Source organism: Pleurodeles waltl, chromosome 3_1 (assembly GCF_031143425.1).
Source record: "Pleurodeles waltl isolate 20211129_DDA chromosome 3_1, aPleWal1.hap1.20221129, whole genome shotgun sequence".
NCBI classification, from domain to species: domain Eukaryota; kingdom Metazoa; phylum Chordata; class Amphibia; order Caudata; family Salamandridae; genus Pleurodeles; species Pleurodeles waltl.
Genome location: NC_090440.1, coordinates 1,743,443,103 through 1,743,458,524, shown reverse-complemented (window position 1 = coordinate 1,743,458,524; position 15,422 = coordinate 1,743,443,103). Strand labels below are relative to the sequence as shown.

General features: G+C 45.4%; 1 protein-coding gene across 2 annotated transcripts; it reads right to left on the bottom strand.

Annotated features, from left to right (window-relative positions):
• Window positions 1-1,079: 1,079 nt before the first annotated feature.
• On the bottom strand, window positions 1,080-15,049 carry MYL1 (myosin light chain 1). 2 transcript variants are annotated; one of them, XM_069225662.1, is made up of 7 exons: window positions 14,765-15,049; window positions 7,283-7,310; window positions 4,567-4,710; window positions 3,386-3,559; window positions 2,774-2,851; window positions 1,992-2,034; window positions 1,080-1,386 (listed from the first exon to the last, which is right to left on the bottom strand). In XM_069225662.1, exons 1-6 carry the CDS (start codon window positions 14,882-14,884, stop codon window positions 2,006-2,008), a joined length of 573 nt encoding a protein of 190 aa, XP_069081763.1. In that variant the 5' UTR covers window positions 14,885-15,049; the 3' UTR covers window positions 1,080-1,386; window positions 1,992-2,005. The 2 variants fall into 2 exon arrangements, with proteins under 2 accessions (XP_069081763.1, XP_069081764.1); XM_069225663.1 differs by lacking the exons at window positions 7,283-7,310; window positions 14,765-15,049 and adding exons at window positions 7,753-7,777; window positions 8,452-8,570.
• Window positions 15,050-15,422: the final 373 nt, after the last annotated feature.

Genomic DNA, 15,422 nt, shown 5'->3' with positions numbered 1-15,422 from the left:
TGCGAGGCTAGGATGAGGCAGGTTGATGGAAGGCTGAGAGAGCAAGCGGCTGCACCCAGAGCGGGTATAGGTTTAGAAAGGGGCAGGCTGAAAGGGACAGACAGAAAATTGGTCCAGCAGAGATGAGGCTGTCTGGAATGGAGTATGCCGAATCTGGGGTGCATGTTGAGAACTGAGGCTCTACACAAGAGATGCTTGAGACTGGTTGTCAGAGCAGGTCCATCAATGCACAAAACTTGTATTGGTCCCAATTTACGATTATTAACAACCCCGCCCCATTTCCTCTCATCTTTCAACTAAACAAATGCCCCTGGACCTCACCAGCATCCTTCACTGCTGCCAAACTTCGATCGAGGCAAATTAAGAGAAGCTCAAAAGTGTGTCTTTGAAATGCTTAAGATTTATAAAGTCTTAGAGGGTAATTACTCTTGCCAGGCAAACATAACCTTCCTATGGGTGAGACCCAATCCAAGTAGCACTGACTGCCAGTGAGTGGGATCCAGTCCTTTCGAGACTGACTCCCATTAAATCGTGCTCTGATCTGTGATTCTCGCTTTACCTCATTCATATCTAGTGGATGGGGTACTCAATTGCAGGGAGTTGAGCTTCTCTGTTAGACTCACTCTCATCGAGTGATACTGGCTTCTAGTGAGACCCGCTGTCAGTGGTAGGGACCCAGTTCTTGCTCTGAGTGCCACACTGCCCACATTTGTTTGCAGATGTGATAAGGCAAGTTTACATCAATGTCAGGGCTTAAAAATGCAGGATGTTTATCTAAAGGGCAGGACACTTCACCTATGTTCAAAGCCGATCATTGCAATGACATTTGGAACACGTGGTGCCAAAAATAAGCTAAGTACACAGCTGTCTTCAATCCATGTGTTCTTTACCTTGTCGAACCACCCTACCGGACTATTCCCAAATTAAAATGCCTCTTTTTCATTTTTTTTTCATAAAACTTTATTTTGTGAAATCCAACAAACAGAGACAATAAGTTAAGACTGCTGTGATGTTATGTCCATGGGGATTTCAGGAAGGAGTTAGAAGAAAAATTGGAGAAAATAGACTTTACAGCCACCGACTGACCACAGATGTTTTATTGTCACTATTTTCAAGTTGTACACTGGCTGCTCGAAGGCACAAAACACTCAGATGTCAAGGGCAGTTCTGTCCATCCTCTTCGCCTCGGCAAATGTTATTTATTTTCCTTTTATATAAATATTTGCTGATTCATATTGGGGAATTCCTATGGTACAAAAAGGCGGGGAAACATATAGTACAGTCCTGGTTTTTGATGTCCATGGTCTACTTGTGCTGTTGGATGGAGGTGAGCTCCGCTGGTTTGAGAATCTCCATGCCACCAGGTCTTCAGAGACGATACCAGTTCTGAAACATTAAAGCGAAAATCTATCAATACGAGTTGGCATCCATAATCTTCAATTTCGTGAGATAAAAAGGAGTAGTATATTATTAGAACACTTGGAAACGCAAAACCTTTGACAGGTCCACAAAATACGAGTTTAAGTATCTGAAAATCCGCAAAACTGATGTACGTGGTTTGGTGACGGTACATGTTAAAAAGTAACCTACAATCCAGTACATGTATGGACTTCTTAGGCAATCTGAAATTCGAATTCAGGACTGAGCAAGTCATCTTCTAGAATGAAATGCAACATCACAAATGAGACACAGTGTCTATAAGCTAGGTTTCTCTCACTTCCCCATGACATCACTGCCCCACCCTATACTAGGCTTAACTTTGAGTACTCTGCTATCAGTCTTGCTTTTAGCTACGACTTTCTAAGCTGCTGCCTCACAGGAGTTAAATAAACTTTCTAAATAACCTTGCTGTCATTGCATGCTGCTCATCAGATACTGCAAAGACGTCTTCAGAATACAGGCTGAGTTTGGCTGCCCAGCTGTATGCATAAATGCCTAGAATTAAATAAACATGCTTTCTAATTAAACATAGGTTTAAAGGGATAACCTACCTTCGGAATTCTGTTTAGACGGACATGATGTGTTTTACGAAAGCTGTGGAAGAAAACAAATATGACTGTTAAACACGTAGCATAAATGCAAGCAGAAAATAGAATACATGAAAGTCAAACCCTTGTATATAGACGTTTTCCAAAGGGTCTGGGAACTTGGACCAGAGTGCTTACAGAATCTGTTACCAGAATTTGACTGTAGAGGCAGTCTTGGAAAGGAGATCAAGAATTGAAAGGGCAGAAAGATCAAATTACTGTCTTGACAACCCCAGACTATCCACTCAGGGCAGTGTAGGCACATTTCAAGTGGAGGAAAGAGGTTTGCAGCACATGGTGAGATTGACGATTCAGCTAGGTTAAAATGTTAGGGAAGCCACTCCAGCTCTCCTGTGTGAAGTAAATAAATGGGTGGTATCATGTGTACTGTGTTTTCCAGGACGTAATAGGAGTGGGCATTAAAAACTGCGAGATATTATTTACTTTAGTGAGACTTGACTCTCATCCAATCTGTAAGTAAAAGGTATGGGTGGGTTTACTTTCCTAAGAGGGACTGACTGTAGTGAGAGGTTCAATACCACGCCCCCATGGAAGGCTGATCCAACAGTGTATGGAAAGTGCATTATGAGAGAAAAAGAGGGGGGCGGTCAAGTGTAAGAACCCTGTCTACTAAAGAGGAAAGGGGTCTTAAAAGAAAAAAAAAAGAAAAAAAACAAAACAAGCATGACTGAGGTCCTATACATGAGCTACATGATTTCAGGGAAAGGTCTGCAGTCAGGACTTACCCTCGTAGTTGATGCAGCCGTTGGAGTCCTCCTGACCTGCCAGCAGGGCTTCTACCTCCTCTTCCTTCATCTTCTCACCTATAGACATCAAAGAAATACTTAGAAACGGTGGCAGCGTGCAGATTCAATAAAGAGCGGCTCTGCACATTCCAGACAGGCCAACATTTGGAAAGAGGTAGGATGGAAATTTTGAAGAAAAAATATATATATATATATATCGAGGGAATTGCACCCTAACTAACCCCCTCACTTGCATTGCTCATATAATTTTACATTTTAGGCGGGAGAATGGTAAAATATAAACGGGTGTCTCACGCCTGAACCGGGTGTGTCGGTATGCATCCTATTCCTCAGTCCGTCACAAGACGGAAGGAATCCTACAATATTTCCCTTTTACCTAGCATGGGACCCTTCCATCACACCGCCCGGGACCAATTGAAGATCCCAGGTGTCTTTCCCTTTCCTTGCTGCATTTCTTTCTTGCATACGACAAGGGTCTCTGAAGGTGGTGAATTAGCCCCGTGAGCTATCTAGGAGCTGTTTGTGGTGCTGATGATGTGACAGCTCCTATGGATCGCTCTTTCCCTCTTCCTACCACAGCAAGAGCAATACCTAGTGTGGCCAGCACGTGGCGAAGCTCAGCGCCCATCACGGTGCCGTTGCCCTCCTTGTCGAAGACGCGCAGACCCTCAACGAAGTCCTCAAAGGTGCCCTGGTTCTTGTTGTTGGCGATGGCCTGCAGCATGGGCAAGAATTCCTCGAAGGCGAGCTTCTTAGCGTTCATCTCTGGCAGGGGAAAAAAAGGCATAAACGTGAGAGACAGTCCTTTCAGGGCAGCCCTACAATTCTTTCACAAACTTTCTAGAACTTTTGTAGACTGTCGCCACAGGAAGGCAGAGTGGACTGGCCACTCGGGTGGGCAGTCTGACAGGCTGGCTGCGCGCTCATCTCTGCATTGTACTTCGAATGTTAGCTTAAGTAGACGTGTTCAGTCGTATGCTGTTTGGCGGACTATTCATTTTGTCATTATAATAACATACCATTTGTTATTTTCATTTTATGTAAAATTTGAATGGTGTCCATCGTCGCATGTAAAGGGATAGTTTTTTGTAAAATACTCTAAAAGAAGGCTGTTTTTTTTTTTAAAGTACTGTTACCACTTATTTTTAGTAGGCAAGACAGCCAAGGCATACCGAGAATTTCACTAAAATCAATTAATTTGGCCATGTGAAGATCCGTTGTCTTAGAACTAGCGTGCCATGGTTCTGTAGCATATATAACTAGATACACCGTACGGAAGACAGAACCTTCTTTGGTGGTATTCCTTCCAAAGCAGACGACGGTATTTACAGCTACAATCTGCTGTACGTTAAACAAATGTGTTGCGCTCCACTCCTGCTAATGAAAACCTGTGGTCGCTCTTCAGGTACAAACTACATATTACAAGAATATATATCGGGGCCCTGGAGACAAAGCATAGCCAATATATTAAACAAAAATACTTTTTACCGCTGCCTTGCCACCAGGTGGAGCTCGGACCTTACTATGAACGTATGTCGGATTTTGCAAAATGTCCATTTCCAAGTTGACTAAGCATTTAAAGCAGGTACAAATAGTTTGAGATGGTGCCGTGATTTTCAGAAGGGCCCCACCTGCCAGACTCCCGCCTTCCGAGATAAATGAAGGAGAGCCTGCCCACTTCCTCTAGCATCCGCCATACAGAAGACAATGAGCACGAGCCCATTGGAAAAGCCACCCTAAATGCACGAGGCCCACACAGAAGCGGTTCTTACCCTCATTGCTGGGGTTGCCCAGGATCTTCTTGACCTCTGCGTTGGTGGGGTTCTGTCCCAGGGCGCGCATGATGTCACCCACCTGGCCGCATGTCACCTTGCTCTCGCCAGTCCTGTCGAAGAGGAGGAAGGCCTCTTTGAAGTCTGCAGGGAGGGAAGAAGAAGGAATATTGAGGATGCATGTTTGCCGTCCAAGCACGATACTGAAACTCCCATTCCAAGGCCCACCCAGGTAAAGTTTCCCACCGAGCATCATCAGAGGTCCGAGGAATGGCCCTTCTATGGAATAGAAACTGGTCGGGATGCTAAAGATGCCCTTTCTATGGGCAGGCACATTAGAATCTTTAGAGGTTCCGGCCGTATTTAATTTCGATTTTGGGAGCCATTTCTCAGTCAATTAAGGACAGCATCACTTAGCTGTAGCCGAGTGAAGAGGCAGGTAAGTGAACCCATGACCACCTACACAGGCCACTTCTAAGGCACAGCTGTCCTCGGCCTTGAATTCCACGGCACGAGGACAATTCTGCCTCATATCCTGTGTCCAGAGTTGCAATCACAATTTTACAGCTTCGTAGTGGGACAAAATTTCACTTGCCCATCAGTACGAGTGCAATGCAACACAAGCACTTAATTTCGCCTCCTTGGGGATTACTGAGAAAATAAACTTTCCTTGGTTTGCATAAGGTGCTGCACATGTTCTGCTCAGATGTCGGCTGAGGAGGGGGCGTGGATGGCTGCTATTAGTGTATTTCAGATTGCATTTACTGTGCTTAGAAAAAGCCTTTGACTTGGTTTGATCAGTGGATTTAAGATTGCACTAGGATTACAATAGATAGCGCACACGTTCCATTAACAGTGGGCGCGCTGGAGTGCTTGGGATCCGGGTATTCATTAGTGCACGTGTGATATAGTACTCCTACGACATCCTGCAATGTGTTGCATGAGGTGCCTCGCATATCCTCTTCAAAAACAGGTGCGGTGCCGAAGTGCAGCTGACCACACGCGCACAGCTCCTTGTGGGTCTAGTTTGAGCAGCTGGCACGCTGCACACTGCTTGTGCAGAGGGCGGAGGGCCTGGTCTGAGGAGCCGACACCTGTCCAAGGATGTCTCTCCTCGTCTAGTCGAGTACGTTGAGCGTGGGTATTTTGGGATCTCTGCTCCGAGGCCCATTCGTATTCTGCCACCTGCTGCAATAGGATATAGCCCCTCCCACTTCTGCATGATATCTCGGGGAGGGCTTTCACCAACGCCCTCCATTTTAGGAGAGGGTAAGGTGCACGCCGTGGACTCACCCCTGATAGCGGACGCCAATTTCGGGGCGTGCTGTGAGTAGTGTCAATGGGGCAGGTAGGGGCGATAAAAAGTGACCTTAGTATTTGTGTATATGTTTTGTCATGGAGCGAAAGTGGTATTATAACAAGGGCACTGGATTATCTCTAAAAGTATTACTGCTAGTGTACTCACAACTAGGCCCAGCATGTGCTATATCATTGGCAAAGTCGGCTATGGAGCAAGGTGGTGTCTGAAAAACAGGAGGTGGGGTGGTGGCTGCATAGCGCCGCGGACCACCCTGTCCCCCTCCAACAATGTTTACTTGTATTCTTAACCAATAGGCAAGCTCTAGTTAACCGCCCGGTTATTTTACAATAACCTTGTCATTGTTTTCAGAGAAGTACCATTGAGTAGAGGGGTCAGGCGCTAGACCGTGGCTTCTGTATGCTTTTTTTTGGATAAAGTGGGTGTTGGGCTCAGTGTATGGGTTTGAAAAGCCCTGGTCAGAACCAGTGCTGGCAGCTGAGACTCCTTAGAGGGCCCTATAATTGGTAAAGACCCTCTCCTCCCCTCCCAAAGTGGCAGGCCCAGCTGTCCCCTCATGTCTGCTAGCAAAGCCCATTCAGTTCCCTGCTCTGACCAGAGTAGAAATTTCTAACTGAAGTAAATACAGCGACACCTTCAACGGCGGATCTGGCATCTTTTAACAAGTTTGCACACACTGCATGACCAGCTTCTGAGCGCGCGGACATTTATTCCAAGATTTTCCTTTGCGTTGATGACAACATGCAGATGACTAAAATGTTCAGCACTCCCTACATTAAAAAAATATACACCTATGAGAGGAACAATACTCATTGCAGGGCAATCAAGAACCCTGCACGCTTAGCTTGTTTTTCTTAATCCCACCGTTAGAAATGATCGGACCATGTAAACTTGAATCTCACAGAGTCTGTTAGGCCTTAATAGACCACAAACTGACAACATGTCCCTGTTCAAGCATCACAGTGCAAACAGTGCCACCCACATCCGCGCAGTCTCTCATACTGAATTTGTTATTCTGCTTGTAAACTTTCCCATTGTAGGTAGAAAAGGGAGTTTAGGGAACTGATCTGCCCAGGATCACACAAGATGGTAAACAAGCTAATGGTAGAAGGCGCTATATATTAACGGTGATAACTTAACAGGGGAAGTACAAATTAGAATCTGGGAGTACTGGTTCCACAGTTTACAATGTAACATCTAGTGTACTTGTTTAGAAGTAGCACCATGGGATATATAGCATTTCACTCCGTGTTACATGAACTGGAGGAGGGCTCAGCACCAAACAGCGCTAAGAAGAGACCCCAAGAAGCCTGCCTCATCTCCAGGATAACAGATCCACCCTCCCACAGACCGCAGCACCTTACAGTCACTTTACAGTAGGCCTCGCACACAACTTACCATCCTGCTGGTCCTGGCTGAACTCGATCTGTTGTGAAGAAATAAATTGGCCACAAAGAAAACCGTTTAAACAAAGGGCACAGAGAGTCTGTTAAAGAGCCCAGCTCGCTCAGCGAGGAATCCTTCAGGTGGACACAAAGGTTGCCTCGTCCCTCCAGACTCACAGCTCAAAGATTCCTTTGCAAAGCTGGGGCAACCAGCAAGATTGGCAGTGAAGCGAATGCCTTTATCTGCTCATGGAGTAGGGCAAGGGGCTGCTGGGAGATTATGCCTACTCCTATTCACCTTTGACTGGAGGTGGCTTATGATATTGGCTTAAAAATAACCAAATGTGCAAGGATTCTGTGAACTACTGGGTCCCATTTGAGTGAGACCAAAAAATTCACAAGTCTGGTCGTACTGCCTCCTTGTGCAGTAAAGGCATTGCTTCACTCTCAACCCTGCTGGACTCAAATTCCTTTTGCACTTACCAGCAACCTCTTCTTCGGAGAAAGACTGCAAGGAAAGGAGAGAGAGAGCAAGATACTAGTATAGTGCAAATACATTGACAGACATCAAGTAACTGTGCTTCCCTAAGAATCCCCCAAAAGCGCCTGGTCTGAAAGCAGGTAAGCCCTGGCAGTAGTGGTCTTGTCACTAAAGCTGATCCCTGCCCCCCGACTGAAAACCCAAAAGCAGTGGGTCACAGCCACCTGTTCTACACCCAAACTATAGATCACTGCATAGCTTTAGTGTTTGTCTTCATCAAACTACCTTGAAAATGTAAGCATATCACTGACTCATGACACCCACCACCATAATTTAACAAAACTAGCCAAGGTTTCCAAAAACTGAACTCTAGGTGGGTACTCTTCGATTATGTTCTAAAGTGTATCCAAGAAAGAGTCACACTGTCTTCTCTCAGAGCTACTGTATATGTAATGTCCTCTGCCAGTAAAGTTGTCTTTAAATGTTATGCGACAAAGGCCACTGCACAAGGCTACAGTGATTAGGAAGCTATTAGTAGGCCAAAGTCCAATCATTGTAAATTCTCAATACCTCCATCTACTATACTTTTTTTCTAAAGACTCATTTTAAGAAATACTTAAGCTCTGCGAAGAAGCCCCATCTAAAAAGAGCAATATCTTAAACCGGACGTCTGAAGAAGGAAGTTCAGGCAGTGGACGCACCATGGTTGAGTTTGTGGAGTTGGGGCGCAGCGGCGGCTGGAGACGTCTGCTGGTGGAGGCTGAGTCCCTGAGTGTGGTACTGACTCTCTGGCCCTGCTCCCTCTTATGTACGCCCTGGCTGCGACGTCACGCTAGGATCCAGTGTCCAGCTCCACCCCCTGGGACAGTCCTTCGCTTTCTTAGGGCAAAGGCGGGTGACATATCTGTTTCTTGACCCGTCCTATGCCGGGGGCTATTTTTAGGCGCCCAGAAGAGAGTAGGGCCAGTTTTACTTAGTTTGAAACGTCGGATGTCAGCACTTTTATTGCTCTGTTTCGAGAAGGAATGCGCGGCTTGTCATGGGCACGTCGAGGATTGCCTTAAAGGGGCTTCCAGCGCATTAAAACCCACATCTACGCTCTTCGGAGCTAAAACTGTGCTTCAGAGGTGCTCCTTCTGAAATGAGTTCATCTTCTGGTGGCTTTCTGCGAGGGCCAGTCCATGGGTTGCCCTTGTGGCACTAAACACTGTTCGATCTGTTATTCATTAAGAACTCTTAGAATCAGTTTTCTCCTTTTTCGGTTCTATACACCGTTGTAACTCTTCTTCACTCGTTGTTTAGCTTCTGGACAATTTGAATTAACTATGTCTTAGATTTTTACATTTCTTAACTTTAACATATAAAATGTAACTCTGCATTCACTTGTCATGCTTTCCGCTGAAAGCGGCCAGCGAAACATTAAGCATGACTATAAGTAATCCTAAACGTTTTTTTAGGGGCATGGACTTCGTAGGAGATCATATCAAACTTATAAAGGCTTGACTTCAGCCCACACTTGTCCTTCACATATACACTCTGGTGCATTCTGGGAGTTACAGTTTTTCCGTTATTTGCCAAGAGGCCATGCTCCATTTGCGACAACTCTAGTGAGCATGTCAGCACACACCATTTTGCGTTCTGGGACTTTTAGTTTTGTATTTAACTGTGTAGTTATCGCGTGAAAAATATCATCATGGAAAATGGTCTTGGCTAGAAACCCAGGTCCGGGGGGTCGTGCCAGACGTGATGGGGTGCACACTGGCAGATCTGTTGTTAACACGATAGTGTGTAAGCTTTAGGCTAAAAAAAAGATGGAAATTGAAACCTGGACCAGTTGCAGTCTCAATTTTTGACTTGGGAGGATAATGCCTCAACTCCCCTATTGCTTAATTCAGATGAGCCCTTGCTCTCAGCCTTCACAGAGTTAAAAGGGGATCTTTGGTGGCCAGTTCTCGTTTGGCAGTTTTCATTACTATGCATCCTGTGATTTTCGCATATACCTGACTAAGGAAAGGACTGCAGTAACCAGAATGCCATTGAGCACGAAATTGAAAGGGCGGGTGGATTCCCGGAAGGGTATCAAGTGACACTCGAGGCAAAGCCTATTTTTGGTTCATAGCCTTAATGAGAAAAACATATGATGATTCAACACTACTCTTTGTACGCTGGTCTCTGCAGCGCATCCCCAACCCACTGAGCTGCTTCATCACTTATCAAAAGGCTCCTTTTAAAACTAGTATTGGAAAATCCCATAGGCCTGTCTTCATTAAAAAACGCCCTACAGTGAAAAAAAGAAACAAACAACTATTATTACCAAGCAATGAGCGCGAGAAAATGGCAGACAAGAATTACCGCCGGTGGCTGTTTGATAAACCTAGAGCGCCACCTAGTGACCAAGCAGGTGTAGTACAAGGATCTGTAGTTGCTGTCAATGGACTGAACCACGCAGAAACGTATCTCTGTGAACTACAGTCAGCTTGTAGCAGGTGCATTTACCCGCTGCGCCATCTTACTGAGATTTCAAAGGTCCTATCCTCTGAGCTCTGTCAATGCATTTGCTTTGGGATGAGGGTGGGTGGGAAGGGTTACCTTTCGTGTCGCTCCGCTTGCAGTCTCGCTCCGCGAAGTCCTGATTGAGTGGTAAATCCAACAAGTTAAACAAATATTCACATCTCATGCCCCCCGCCTCCACCCCCGTCCAAAAATCAAATCATGCATGGAACACCACAATCAAACGAACCACGCCAAATGACACAAATTCAGCCGCCCGCCCCCCTCTCACATACACATTGTGTCAGACACAACTAGACTGGGTGCGAAATGTGTAATTTAACAGCACAGTTTCTGTTTACATATATCCCATGCTATCCCGTGTCAAGTAAATGGCGCGTCTACAAGCATGATTCCGTTGCATTCTGGTACTTGTAGTGCTCGATTATATAACCAGAAATTACATAGCAGTACCGGACTACAACGCTAGGAGCTAGCCAATCGTATCATGGGACACATTTCTGTGGCTGAAAACGTACCATTCAGGAAGTGTGCTAGCAAGAAGTATGGTCGGTATCAGTAGCCGCTCTGCACGCCGAAGGACACTTAAGCAGACGTTTGTGCAGACCCGAAACTCAAAGTAATGAATCAAAAAGCAGATCAGTTTTGTTTGCCACACAATACACTTTCATGTTTAGGGTGCTCAATTAGTTATGCAAAAAAAGGAAAAAGCACAGAACTCTTGGTAGTTCTGAAGTTTAGGTGGAGAGCAGCTCCTATATAGAGCACCCTGCAACACCAGTGACACTCTAAATGCGCTCTTATCAAATGTCTATTTTTTACAATCTGCTTTCCTTAAATGTCAGTTTTTCTAGGTACGTTTTTTAAGCATAGGATTAGCACATTGCCAGCCAGGCTGAGCTAGGAAGTGACAAATACTTTTTACATTTCTATAGCAAAGTCTTTAAGCACAGGAATAGCAAGTGCCACCCATATCAAGCTGAAAAAGTACATCCAAGTCAACCTGGAATGAATAAAAGCAACGCCTGACACATGTGTTGTTCTTGTGATGAAAGCTTCAGAGATGTATAGTTTATCCAGACATGGGAGGAGCACCCATAAATCAAAACAATGACCTTGCTGGGTTGGAGGGCCGCATGAATTATGCAAACAATGAGAAACATACACATGAAATTTACAACGCTTCGGAGCTACAAGCCTGTGCGAGCAAGAACTCCACATGCTAAGTTATATGAATATTATTATTTACTGTTTATTGATGGATAGTTTCTCATGTTTTCATGTTTCTATTGACTGTTTGCACTTCCGTTTTCTTAACTCCGATTAGAAGAATACTATATTTAGTAAAATTATTGATTATACATTCGCGGGGCTTTGTGGCGTGGATACCAACAGGAGTTATCTTTATTTGTCAATTATACTCGATTTTTAAAAAATTCCCGGTGCTAAAACCATTATCGGATCCAGCTAGTGGGTCCAGATCTGTGCATCGGTTGCCTTGATCCACTTGGCAATCACGCTAATTCACTAAATGGAAACTGCGCACCCTTGGCCGTTTAGATATTGGACAGCAGAGTACAGGTGCTCTCTCGGCGAGCTGCACACTCGTTCTATTCTCTGCCCCAGGCAACTGTGCGAAATGTCCGAATATGGGAAGGGGCGGGCTGCGCGTGCAGTGATGGGAGGGGGCGGAGTTACTCTACTCGCCTTTTATTCTCTCTTCTACCCTTCACAGGGAGAAAGAAGGGTTGTGCCCAGACTTTAATTAGAGACACGTATTCTTTTAAGTTTTCCACTTGTTCATTTAGTTCGTATCACTAACAGGTCAGCAGGGGGTACTATACTGCAACCAAGCAAGCCTTCAGACAAGTACATTTTCGTTTTTTAATTTGGTACCTTTCCAGGTTCTCTTGACTTTGGAAAATGGTTATTTGAGGCACAAGGAGCCACCTGCATGTCTAGGTTAAAACTCAACTATATGATTACGCAGCCTACAACCCCTATGCTACCGGTATCCCGGGAAGGCTGTTTTACCAGGCTAATGTTAATTGGAGTATCTAAAATGAATGCACCAATCCAACACGTACTAGGGCAATTTTACTGAAAGAAGAATTAAATCTTCGTCGAAGTTTAGCTATTTATCTGCGGGTCAGTGTTGCTGTTAATGATGATTCATTGACGAGTGTAGTATTTTAAAAATCCACCAATAGCGGAGCGCCGCTGCAATTGCAATGCGTGGATTTGCAGACATGACAACTGCAAGCCTAGCCTAATGAGCGACATTTTAAAATATACTATACTGGTTCGTATAATTATTTGAAAACAAAATATTTGAACGCTTGATGCAAACGGTGCATCCCACGGAGACTGAAAGTGTACGGATGTGTAGAGAGTGGATTTGTTGCGCCATCTTGTAAAGGTTATGCGGTTGCCTTTACTGCCTTTTGGCAGTCTAAGAGAGCGGCAGACCTCGAAGACTCGGTGTAAATGCTGCCCTGAGAATCATGGCTTGGGGGCGGGGTGCGCTGGACACTTGAAGCCCCTCCCAGGGAGGGTTTGGCGCAAGCAGCTCCTCGAAGATCTCAGAGCCGCAGTGCAGGCCTTTCTAAGAAAAGACCACGCAGCAGGTGTGCCCGGGATGGCCGGAACAGCTGCCGTCTTATAAAGGCCTTCACAGCAGCTCGGGCGCTGTGGGTGTCCGCAGGGGGGGCTGGCATACAGGGGATCTGTAAGACTTAGAAAGAGGCATCTGTGTAGAGAAGGGTGCCTATGTGCTGCTCCACTCTGCTAAGAAACGAAAGAAACCGCCTGCAAGGGGTTTGTGCATATTGAAGGTATAACAGCCCAGGGAAAAAGTCGCACCCTGGTGTGCACCCAGACATTTCTGAAACCACCCTGGATCTTCTCTGTGTAGTATAAATGGAGCAAACCCCGCTGTCTGGCTAGCCTCCGAGGGGGACACGTTTGAGGCACCGAACATATTCTATTATTACCCCTAAAATGTATACATATGACATTGGCCTCTTGAGGGCCAGGCAGTGATCCAGAGATTCGATCTTACGACGTGCAAAATGCACACAACTCTGTAGCATGCACAAGATCCAAGTCAGCTTACTAGTTTCATAGCGGAAAGAAACATTGGGAATTAGGGTATAGAAATTCAGCAGAGCTCCCCAAAGCCCCAACCAACCCCCCCAGGCATGCAGAATAATACGTTAACTAGTAGAAGGAAAACCCAGCATGCACGTTATTGACTCAGCTTGCCCCCGCCACCCCCTAGACAAGCTTCCTTTGGTAAGAACCCCCAAATGGAGACTAGACGGGCCATTGAGAGACCAGTAGATGCACCTGGTCGGCCCTTATAAAGTGGCCATTTCATTTATCATGGCCATCCTCTAGGACCAAGCATTCCTCCCGAGCCTTCTCTTGAGAGATGCAGGATCTCCTCGACCTCAGTCCTGAAACTCTATCCACTGACGAGGCAATGCAGCCTTCAGATGGAAGCAGTTAGTAAAACACAGGGGATGCCACGTCGCCCACACCCAGCACACACAGATCAAGACATGGGCAGCAGTCACTGGAGCGCGCCCCGCTCCTGGAAGTGAGCAGAATACCGGATCGGAATGTTTTTTTGTGCAGCCTGATCAGTTTTTTTGCTGCAAGTGTTACTTCTTCAGCAACTTCCTCCTACCAAAGACACTTCAGTTTTGTGGCAGGTTAGTCGGAGCTGTCACGGGATTTCTCTAAAGCTATTGTATGGGGTTTCACATCTTTCACCAAATTCTAGTGATATTTTAAACAATAGAAGAGTTATGGGTCAAAGAATACATAATACGTGGAAGCTGCAAATGTCCAGGAGGAAACATTTTCAGCAGCACAGTTAAATTAAATGCTGCATCAGGCCACATGGCTGAACTTTTGCCTACACTTTACAATGTTTCACTTCTCACAGCGTGCTTGAAATACTTGTAATAACTGCAGCAAGACTAGAGCAAAACTATTAATGTCCAGTTTTTGTACAGCGTTTAATTCCAGCTTGGGACCCGAAGCCTTCCCGAAAGTCCCGAGGATCAAACTAAGTGCTGAAATTAAGACTTACAACACAAGATGGCTTGTTTTAACATCTCCCATGGTAGAAAAACTGGACTGAAGTGCAAAGCTGCTTGCTGCCAATTTATTGTCGTTACCACCTTTTCTATACTTTATTTAATGTTTTGTGTTATCAAATGTTGCACAATGCTCTAAAGTAAATTATAAGGCAGCACAATGCAAAATGCAAAAAAAGTCACTAAACAAATATACTAATACTCTCCTTAGGGTTATGAAGAGTATTCTCCTACATTTTGTACAAATGCACTGCTGTGAAGAAGGGTGAGTCAGTAGGTTGCCCCTTCTTAAGCACGCCCTAAGATAACTTCCATTAATTCACATTTGGGTCCCACCACCATTGTGCGGTTCAGTGACTGTGCCCAGGCTGGTCTACAACACTCCCCATCCTGTTACCTTGATGCTGGACAGGTCGATTGCTGGCTCCTTGGGCTTGACTGGTTCAGGGGCAGGGGCAGGAGCCGGGGCGGCAGCAGGCTTGGCTTCAGGCTTCTTTGCGTCCTTCTTGGGTGCCATTGCGGATGGTTTGTTGGTTTTTCAGTTGGGGTTTGAAGAGAAAAAGACAAGGACAGGATCCAAGCCAACCAAAAAGACCAAGCAAGCTGTAGGAGATGATCCCGAAGAGGAGACGCTCCTGATGGTCTACAGCCAGTGCCTTGAGGGAACCCAATGTCTTAAGCACTCTTTGGGCATATATATATATTTCACTTAGGACCCAGCACGGGCCTGACGCAGGCTGTGGGATTGGTGGACACCAGGGGATGTCATCAAGGCTCGAACTATAAATGGAATCTTTGGGTCAGGGTTTCAACAAACCAGAAGCCTTTTTTCCATCCTCCCCCACCCTTCCTGCCCTCCCCCTTAAATATTTTTAATAGAGGATAAGGACAAACACTCGCAACAAAGACACACTGAGACATAGCTGGTGTTGACATTGACAAGCAGCTTTTAATGTTTCACATTTTCTTGCTCGAAGCTCAGTTCGAGGTCATCAATCATGTTTTTTTTCAGGCATGTGTGTCACTTACAGAAGAGGTTTGGTTTCATGCTTGGA